This window comes from Cheilinus undulatus, linkage group 13, assembly GCF_018320785.1.
Source record: "Cheilinus undulatus linkage group 13, ASM1832078v1, whole genome shotgun sequence".
NCBI lineage: Eukaryota > Metazoa > Chordata > Actinopteri > Labriformes > Labridae > Cheilinus > Cheilinus undulatus.
Genome location: NC_054877.1, coordinates 34,022,584 through 34,033,058, shown reverse-complemented (window position 1 = coordinate 34,033,058; position 10,475 = coordinate 34,022,584). Strand labels below are relative to the sequence as shown.

Here is a 10,475-nt window from a genome sequence, read left to right as displayed (position 1 = left end):
AAGTCCAATTTCTCCATTGTATCCACAATATTTTGCCTTTATTCACCCATTTTATTAATTTTCAACCCATTTTACTTTTGTTGTTGACAAAAGGAGATTTACATTTTAAGATGCCTATTTACTAAACAAAAGAATTAAAAAAAAAAACAGAGGCTGTTAAGCCTCTTTATGACCAATAAAAACAAACAAGATATGGGCAAGAAGATTCGCGACCTCTGCATTGATTTGTTTTACATTTGTTTTACTGTTTAAAGACAACTAGATGAGATGTTTTTGGCATGATAAAGCAGGCTATAAGGTAAAATATGCAACAACATAAGAGGTATTAATTTGTCAACAGGGGGCACCAAATCAACACAAACTGAAAATTCCTCACTGGAGCTTTAAGTTTTCAAAATAATGTAAAGTAATAATGGGGGAAACTACAAAGCTTTGTGTGTTATAATCAAATATATCACATCAATCAAAGGTTGAACTGCAGGCAAGAAAAGTTTGACTATGTTAAAAAAATTGGGGTGCTGATAAAGGAATGGCTTGACAAAATAGCTGGCTCTTATTGCTGAGTCAACTCACTGAAAAGAGCTGAATCTCCATCTATAAAACCTTGCTCTGGTTCCAGAAATAAGGGCTTCCTATGGGGCCTTAATGTGCTACAAAGGCTTGAGCTTCAGAAGCATTATTGTGTCTCTTAATGTTGACTTTGAAATTGATCAAGTCATGAGTGACATTTTATTTTTAACATTAAAGAAAAAAACCTAAGAGCTTAAATTATCTGCCAGTGAGGGAAGCAACATTTGCTTCTGAAGTGTCTTGAGATGAGATGAACTAGCTCATTTAGATCGTTCAGCTTTGTCAGGAGACACTCAACAAGTAGGCTTAAACTGCACTGGCAGCTATTTTTACTCAAGCATCTCAGGCCCCGAATTTAATCCTAATAGCTTAAAATAAGAAGCCTATCTTGCATTGGTGAATGCTGATTATATTGGGTATAATAAGATATGTTGGAGCAGATATTTGGCGAACACACTTGTTTAAATGTGAGTTTTTGCAGTGTTGCTCCGTGTGTAAGTCTAATCACAGGTGGTTATTGTGCAGGATTAGTCTCAATGGCCGGTCAGTAACCCGCGGGAGGCGCTGTCTGTCCATTGTTATCAGAGCTCATATCGACGTTTCCCTCCACAGTCCGTTTGATGCCACAATTGATCCGGATCGAGCGGCGGAGAGCGGAGCGTCCATCCCGGCGATCCCTGCTGCCAGCACGGACACACACTGCGGGCTGCTGGCCACTTCTGTCTGCTGACCAACCAACCAGCCAACAACCATCCTCCTCCTCCTTCAACCACCTCCTCCTCACCCTCATCCTCTGCGCCCCCCCTCTACCTAAGTCAAGCTAACCGGAAACAAACAGAGGAAACCCGGAAGTTTGGAACTTTTGATTTCAAAATGAGAGCATGAAATGTGTTAATTAAAATAAATGGGTGCTGGATTACACAGAGCTCATCAGCCGAAGCAGTGACGTCAAACCTGGGTAGTTTGAGAGGTGATGGGAAAAAAGAGGCCATGACATCACTGATAAGGTCATCTTCTGACCTCAGTAAACAGCTGCTGTTTTCTGTCAGGTGTGACTCACCTTTTTATTGATCTCTCCTCGATAAATGAGGTTTATTCAAAGGAATGAGCGAAAGGGGATCACAGCGTTTGTGTGGTTTTATGGTATTTTTTTGCATTAGGAAATTGCCTGAGAATGTTGAAGAAAAAAAATTGTTTGACCTTTGAATAAGAATTAATATAAGTAAAGCCCCTATGAAAATCCAGGTCATACCTTGATTTTTTTTAAGGTAGCAAAAATTTCTTAAAATCAATGATAATTAAGACATAATTGATATATTTTAAAAATTCCAAGCTTTTTTTGAAGACATATGATTCTTTCAGTTTTTTTTTAAATATTCATTTATATAAGTTTGACTGAACTTAATTCAGTGGACTGTTTTAACCATCAAGCAGATAGCTGACCACAGTAAATAAAGAATCTATATAGTGATAAGATAGGTTTGTCTTTCTTGCATTTCATAGAAATTCTTGGACTTTAGTCTACTCTAAGATGATCACATATAGGAAAATTGATTTTTCAAAGATAAAGAGTAAGTCTATACAAGAACAAGAGCAGATATACCTTAACTTAAAAAACACAAGAAAATAAAGTACTGTTAAAATAGGAGTTAAAATGTTAATTAAAAGCATAGAACAAAATTAGAAATGTAAAGTTAATCTGAATATTCTGCATTTTTATTTTGCATTCATTTACAGTTCTCTGAAAAAGTATTGCCCCCACCTGACATTTTTAAGAATATTTAACACACCTCAATTTTCATCAAACAACTTTAAATATTTGACAAAGATAACCAGAGTAAAGGGGAGGTTCACCACTGCTCCGGGTTTTCTCCATTTGTGGATAATGGCTCTCACCCTAGTTTATTGCAGTTCAAATGACTTGAAAATAGCTTTGTAACCCTTTCTAGACTGAAAGATGTAAATGACTGCTTCTCATCTTACCTGGGCTGATTACCTGGGCTCTATTAGGGAGGGGCCCTTTAAGAGCCTGCAATAATAAGTGTGTTTTATCTATTTTTTCTTAGTTATTAGTGTCATTATTGAATCAAAAGCTACAAAATGAATTGGTCAACAGACTAAAATTTGTATCAGCCTCTGCTCCTCCCTCAAAAATGCCCAAATGGTATAGTCCAGCGCTGAAATAATGCAAGTAAATTCAGTTTAACCATAGTAAAAAACATTGCTTATATACATTGGGACATAATGCTTCAAAATACATTAAAATGCATATGTATTTGTAAAAAATTATGCAACATTATTTGACCTCGGTAGCCAGTTAGGAGGGGACCTGTGTAACATCCTTTGCTGGGGCCCAAAATCCCTCACTACACCCCTGATCAAAGCTATAAAATAATGAAAGGAATTAAAATCTAAAATGTTAAAGCTTGAGCAGGGTATAAAAGCAACAGCAGTGAAAATAATAAAAAGCCATAAAGGGATAAATAAAAAAAAATTTTCAGGTAAATTAACTGGGAGATAATTATATTAAAATATAAAGAATAAAAGATGGGAAAAAGAAAATTATTTTGGTAACAATTCTCTGTTGCTTCCCGTAAATATATGTATGAAGTTATTAACGTTTCACTGCAAACTTTTATTTTGAAACTCTTGACCGGAAGCTTGACATTTATTGTGTCTTTCTTGGCGCTGCCTGAGCCCCCAGCCCCCTCTGTGTCTGGGTCCTACTGTTGCCATTCCGACGCACATCCCTCACAGACGAGCAACAGCTCCGTGGAGTTAACCGGAGTGGACTACACGGAGCCTCCGCGGGCAGAGAGAACACTTCACGGCCGGGTTTCCCTCCTTCTGCTCGGGGCGGACAGCAGCACGGAGATGCGCTCCTGGACAGAGGTTCTGTGTGGGTAAAGTGAGATACAGAGAATGAGACTGAGCAGCACCGCATTCAGCCCGAGTCTGGAGGAATAACTGGACCCGGGAAACGCTCGGTTCTGGTGAAGGAGGATTGTGGAGGAATGGGGCGGTGAGGGTGTTTTGTCTCTGCCGAAGACATGAGCATCGGAGGGGGAACAAAAAGCTCGGCTGCGGCGCTCCGTGTTTGAGTGTCCATCCATCCATCCGGAGGGTCCAGTCTGCACACCTTTCTTCATGTTGCAAACGCCTGTTTTATGACAATGGATTACTTGCTGTGGGTGTGCAGCCTCATTGTGCCCGTGGTGCTGGCTGTAGAAGGTATGTCGTCTTTTATTTTGCTGTCTACTTTTGTGTCCCGTGGGTGAACAATGGGGCTGCCCGGATGCATCAGAATTTGGCAGTAAAACCCTCTTTGTCTCCTTGAGAAATCCCCATAAACACACTGAAAAACATGAAACGAAAAACAGCAGAAATTGTGCTTTGTATCTGCCAGTTTATCTCATATGGGTTCTAGTTTAAATCAGTCGTTTCTGCTGCTGCTTACTGTACCTTGAATTACATCTGTAAAGCAGATTCCACTCATGTTTTGGTTAATTAAAGCTGTTAATATAAAACAGCCAGCGCTGTTAAATGGGCTATTCAGCTGAGTATCAATTTGCACTGTGATTGCTGCTCATGTACACATGTATCAGCATGCCTCGTTCCCCCTGTGTGGTGTGTTTAGTGTGTGATGACATCCAAGTGTTTCCATTGCGGATGGAGGACTGCCCTGTTGCTATTGTCCCCTGTTGATGTCACACCCACAAGCTGAGTGAGGAAGCCCACCTGCCCCACCTTTTGGAGCTTAGATTCACACCCAGTTTGTCCCTTCAGTGTCACCGTCCACCAGGAGTAACACTCCTCGCATGATGAATGCCTAAGGTGTCGGGTTCAGCAGTGTGGACGCTTAAACAGAGACCCCGAGGTGGATCAATTGTGGCCCCTGGAGCGCCACAGAGACACACATGTGAAACGTATTAGTCGACAAGTGTGAATTAAAGGTCAATGGCTTAACAAGTAAGCTGCAGCCCCTGAAGCACTCTCCATCACCAAGGGAGTGGTGCTCAAGGGAGAAGAAGAAGCCCACCACCTCCATCACTGCTCCCACCCACCCTGGCGACGACTCCTCTCTCTCTGAGCTGTAGCTACATTTCTCCTCCTCCCTCCCGGACCAATCTGCCTCTCTTGGACCGTGGCCAGCCTGATCCCTCATCAATTCTGGTGTCAGCGAGTAAATCAATGCGGCGGCAGCAGCCCCCTCCAAGTCCCTGAAGGCTCTGACGCTGTGACAGTCAGCCCCAGTTTCCCCCTAAAAACCAGCCGGCTAAGTGTTACTCAAAGCACAGGGGTTAACTAATGTTTGTCCTCTGAGGATCAACATGAAGGGCAGATGATTGCACGGCCTTTTGCTGCTTACTCAGTGCATTTGTACACATGGCTTGGATCTGGATTTAGTTTTTTCAGATTGGCAAGCATGTGCGCATGGTTTTTGAAAGCTGCACAGCAACTTAGAGTGTATTTACAAAAGCTGATACAGTGATGACTTATCTCCAACTCACACCAGCAGACTGCAGTAAAAGCCTCAGCACTTGTGACACTTTAATGTTGTATTACTCTCATTTACAGTCGGCGTTTACTGTACTCTTATTTTAAAAAGCTCATAAAGGAGATGGACGACTGCTCAGGAAGCGCTTTATAAAATCATCTACAGCATGTTTATGCGTGTCATAGCAGGAAAATGCATCAAGTTTACAGACGGTTTTCACATGAATGGAGAGCTTTATTAGCATTTCAGCGCTTTCTTTTGCATCAGGATATCAACACGAATGATTGTTTGTTGACCTGTGAAAGCAGATGCAAGCAGCCCTGAAGAGAGATTGAATTAGGTCAGCTTGACTTGTTCAAAAAGAGCTCATCAAGCGTCCAACTGAGCATCACTGCCGACTGTTATCACTGTGCTTCTATAGAGAGAGGCATGCTCCAAAATACAAATGAACCTCTGCTTGGAACGAGCTCACAAGTCACTTTTTTAAAGCTGGAACACCAGATTTTTTCGCACCTATTTATAGTTGTGCATTTGATCATCCTCTGATTGTTGATGATGATGTTTGGCTGTTAATATTTCATATGTTTGCTTGTTGGCAGCGAGTGTCAGCGTCGTACAAGGCAAGGCCTCCCTTTCATGCTGCACTCGCTCCCTTACAAAGTGAATAAAACATTAGCATGTGTGAGCTCCCAGAGCGCACTGAGAATGCACAGTTGTGTGGCATTTTGGCTCCAGTGGGTGATCGGAATATTAAAAAAAACAGCCCTAAATGCCACGGGTGGTGGTGCTCTAAAGTTCCCACTGCAGCATTGTTTTCTTACCCCGGGGGCAGAAAGACTCCAGCGCTGCTGTAGTTTTATGGAGGGGGGCAGATTTCTGGATTTGAGTTATAGCAGCCAGGCCATCTCAGAGGCATTGTAAATTTACAGGGAGGGGGAGAACTGTGGAACAAAATGGGATCTTTTTCAATCTGAGGATTTAGTGAGATGACGATAATGCACCTCAGGTGAAGAGAGTTGTTGTTGGAAGAACCTTTCTAAAACTGAAGTTTGAGGGGTTTAAAGCAAGATGCAAGCGGGGACTCAGATGTTCAGCTTGAGGATATCTGATGTCAGCCCCTTCTGCTGCCTAATAATAGTTCTACTTATCAAAAAAACATTTTAATTTAAGAAAACAGACCCCTTTTTGTTTCAAAGTACTGTCAAAAGTCAAGGATATTTTGCATTTTTGTTAGAGAATTAGAAAAAACAAAATGGTTCATAAATTACCATCAGTCTTATATCATTATAACAAATGGTAGAGTGCCTATAGAAAAGTATTCACCCTCTTGGATGTTTTACACTCTTATTGAATTTATAAATCAATCAATGTAAATATAACTTGGCTTCTTAGACCAAAGAATGTACAAAAAATTAAAATAAGTGACTGCATAGATAAAGTGCATACATCAAGTTTGGCTGAAGGCCAAATCAAGCTTGCACATCTGAACACTGTAATTTTACTCCATCCTTCTTTTAGATACTCAAACTCTTTCAGGTTGCACTGGGATCGGGTGAGAAAAGCCCTTTTCAAGCCCAGTCACAAATTATCCATTGGATTGAGGTCTCGGCTGCTCTAGAACAGTCATCTCGTCGCCTTTAAACCATTTCCGTGTAGTGTTCTCTGTATGCTTTGTGTCATTGTCTTGCTGGAAAATAAATCTTCTCCCAAGCTGTGTTTCTCTTGCACAGTGGATAAGACTGTCCTACAGGATTTTCCTATATTTCGCAGAATTTTACCCTCTACTATTACAAGCTTTCCAGGGCAGGCTGCTGAGAAGCATCCCCACAGCATGATGCTGCCACCACCATGCTTCACAGTGGGAATGGCTTGTTTGTGGTGATGTGCAGTGTTTGGTGTCCACCAAACAGCATCTTGTATGTTGGCAAGAACTGTCTTCCACTTGACCACGGAGTCTCCCACATGCCTTGTGGGGAACTCTAGTCCAGATTTAATCTGAGTTTTCTTCACCAGTGTCTTTCTCTTTGCCACTCTCCCATCATGCTTTGACTGGTGAAGAACCCAGGCATTGATTGTATGCAGAGTCTCTCCCATCTCAGCTGCTGAAGCTAGTCTCCTTCTTGCACAGTCACTCGGTTTGAGAGGACAGCCTGTTCTAGGCAAATTCACACATGCGCCATATTCCCTCCATTTTTTGATGATGGTATTACCTGAACTTTGGGGGCTGTTCAGTACCTTGGAAATATTTGTGTATCCATCCCCTGATTTATACTTTTAAACAACCTTTTCTCTGAATTGCTCTGAGTGTTCTTTTGTCTTCATGGTGTAATGGTAGCCAGGAATACTGATTAACCAGTGACTGGACCTTCCAGACATAGGTGCCTACAGTCACTTGAGTAAAATTCACTGCACTCAGGTGATCCCCATTGCACTAATTGTGAGACTTTTAGCAGCAGTTGGCTGGACCTCTGTTGAATTAGGTTAGTCACTTTAAAGTCTCTCATTACATCTTCCATAAAAAACTCAAAAGAAGCACAACAGAAACCCAGACAGCAAGGGAGACACAGATACAATATCAAAAGACAAAAAGTTAAAGCAAGATGACAAAAGATATGAAAATGTAGCAGAAAGAACATAGAAATGCAATGAAAGATAAAAATTAGAACAAAAAAGTTTGTGTCTTTTAGAAGCAGTTTAAAATATGTCACTGATTCTTGGAGCCTGATCGTCTCTGGCAGGTTGTATCAAAGCCGAGTTGGCCTCATGGGAAAAACACAGTCCCGTTTAGATTCAAACCTAGATTTTAAACAACAGGCAGGGCCCAGAAGTAGGATCTACAGCTGCAGACTGGATCATATAGTGATGACAGGAGATGGTTAAAAGCATTTTTCTGACTCCTGATACTGATTTAGATACTTGGACCTTAGTCAAAGCACAGCTTTCTCTCCATGACAGAGTGTTAAGAATTTTAGTGGTGCAATATTGGCTGCCACGGTTTTGTGAACATTTTATTTGCAGCAAGCACAATCTTGTGGATGTAAGGTGAAGTCATAGGTTAATTATTCTGCAGCCTGTTGATTTACACAGGCTACATGGTTGTGGTTCCACATCTTTGCATTGACTGATGTATTTACACACTTTTAATGTGAGGCATTGTAAGAGACTGATACAGAAACCAATTTACTTTGACACCATCACAGAAAAAAAAGCTAAAAGGACATTTTTGGGGGGGGGGGGGGGGCAGCAGGACACAACAGAAACACTTAAGGAACCATTGTATTCATCTGATTCTTTGATAAATTCCAGCATACAATATTCTATCTCTCTGTCTCTCTCTCTCTCTCTCTATCTATCTATCTATCTGTAATACATGTATGAATGACAGGTTTGGAAATTAAAATTTTTTGCCTTCCTGCCACATCAGGAGTAACTTTGGGACTGTATCATAACAATATGAAGTGTAAAGTTTACCTATGCTGTCAAAAAGGCTTCCCCACATGCAAATGAGTCTGACATCTGAACAATTTAACAAATAAACAACCAAAAAATTATTTAGGAAACTGTTTGTTTTAACGTATAACACATTTATATTGATTGATTTTCCTCCATTGACTTTATCTACTCACTTTCCCTCTCTTCACTATTATTATCCTCTCATATTGCATGTCTCTGTCTCCTCCTGTTGTCTATTCCTGTGTGATCTTTTGTCAATACTCCTACACTTTTAAAGGTTGAAGAGCTTCTGTTGTAATCTGCATGTGGACGAGGTTTATCTAGGAGCGTAAATAATGATCATAAATGTCGCCAATAGCGTCAGGCACTATGAGAAACATGCATGCGAGGAATAAAAAGACAAAATGGGTCGTCCACCAGTTTATTGAATGATAATATGAAAATGAAAATTAAATAGTAATATCCTTTTTTGGTCACATGTAGATAATTTTGGTCGTTTGGACATGCTGCTGTACCAGCTAACTTTGTAAACAAACAACAGGTAAGTTTGTATCAGTAAACCAGGCAGTCATTGGCTCGTGAGAGTTGAGTCGGGTGGCGAGGATTGGATGAGGCTGTAAGCGCTGATTGATTGACATGTCTGTCAGCTACTCGTTGTGCTTACAAGAGGCAGACTGTACCGAGCGGGGAGAGCGGTAATAAGTTACTATGTATAATTTCACATGCAAATATGCACATGCCACTGTGCTGCAATGGGCAAATGCAGGTGTGTCAGCGGTGTGTATGTGTGCCAGTGGCCCAGTATTCAATCAGAGCAGAGGCAGGGCTAAAATGTATCCCCCCCAGGGACAAAAAATTTATCATCAGAGGGGGAGATATCAGAACCAGACAGGGGGAAATCCCCCTTCCCCCTCAGCAATTCGCACCCTGAGATTATCCCATATTTGGGGTTTTAGGGATCCTCCACCAGGAAATTTTGGGTGCCAACAATTTATTTCTTCTATAATAGTTTATATTTATTTTCCAATTTGTCATTAAAGGAAAGGGACACTTAATCATTTTAACATTCTCTACTTTATGCATGAATGTAATATTTCACATTATAGCAAGAACAAAGCTCCATCATTCACATAGCAGCCTGATGATGTCTGAAAGGTGAACCTTTAGATTACAGGAGTATGGTCTGTTTTTCAAACGGTGTTCACTTTTAATTTTGAACAATTTTTTTGTTTGTGAGTTCATCCACCATAAAAATATGACCTTTTAAGACCATCCACTGACATGGAGAACACATTTAAAAGGATAAAGCTGCCTCTGTGACCTGGTGAATCCTGACTATATGATGATGAACTTTGACCTATTTAGTCTCAGTCACTGTCTGTGGCAATAGCATGTTTCCATTTTATTGGAGTCAATTGATTATCAATATAAGTCTTATCAAATTATTTGGGATGAATAGAGAGAGAGTGAGGGGGGGGGCACCAAAACAGGACAATCAGAGAAGTTTATGAAAGTCACCAGCGGTCATGCAGGCAGCGTGTAAACTTGGAGATCTGCGTAGGTTCACCGGTGCAGGCATAGTGCCGTATTTTCTGTGGAGCCACGGCCAGTGGATGCATAAAAATGCAGGACAAGTGCCTGTAAACATCACTGCATCAACTTTTCTTCCCTCGTGATTGTCAAGCCTCAAATCATGCATGTTACGTTATAGTAATAGTGAAAAACAAGTACGGGGCGCCCCCCTAATAGAATGGTAGGGGAAGCATTGCAAACCAGTGTTCGTAGAGCTGCTTATTGTTAGGAACTGTAGTTACTCACAGTTCAATAAGTCAAGCCACATGTAATGTCATGTAATGCTCTGATACCTGAGCCACAATAAAGATAATATCATGAGATCTTGATGCTGCAATGTAGAACACTCAAGACAATCAAATAATGATATATCACAATATTT

The 10,475-nt window shown here is 40.8% G+C and overlaps 1 protein-coding gene across 1 annotated transcript in view; it reads left to right on the top strand.

The window, feature by feature from the left end:
• Positions 1 to 3,294: 3,294 nt before the first annotated feature.
• Positions 3,295 to 10,475, top strand: part of ephb3a (eph receptor B3a) — a 61,005-nt gene continuing 53,824 nt past the window's right edge. Inside the window, exon 1 of the mRNA XM_041802790.1 lies at positions 3,295 to 3,801. Within this exon, the coding sequence (XP_041658724.1) occupies positions 3,738 to 3,801 (64 nt within the window). The 5' untranslated portion in view covers positions 3,295 to 3,737. The remainder of the gene's footprint in view (positions 3,802 to 10,475) is intronic.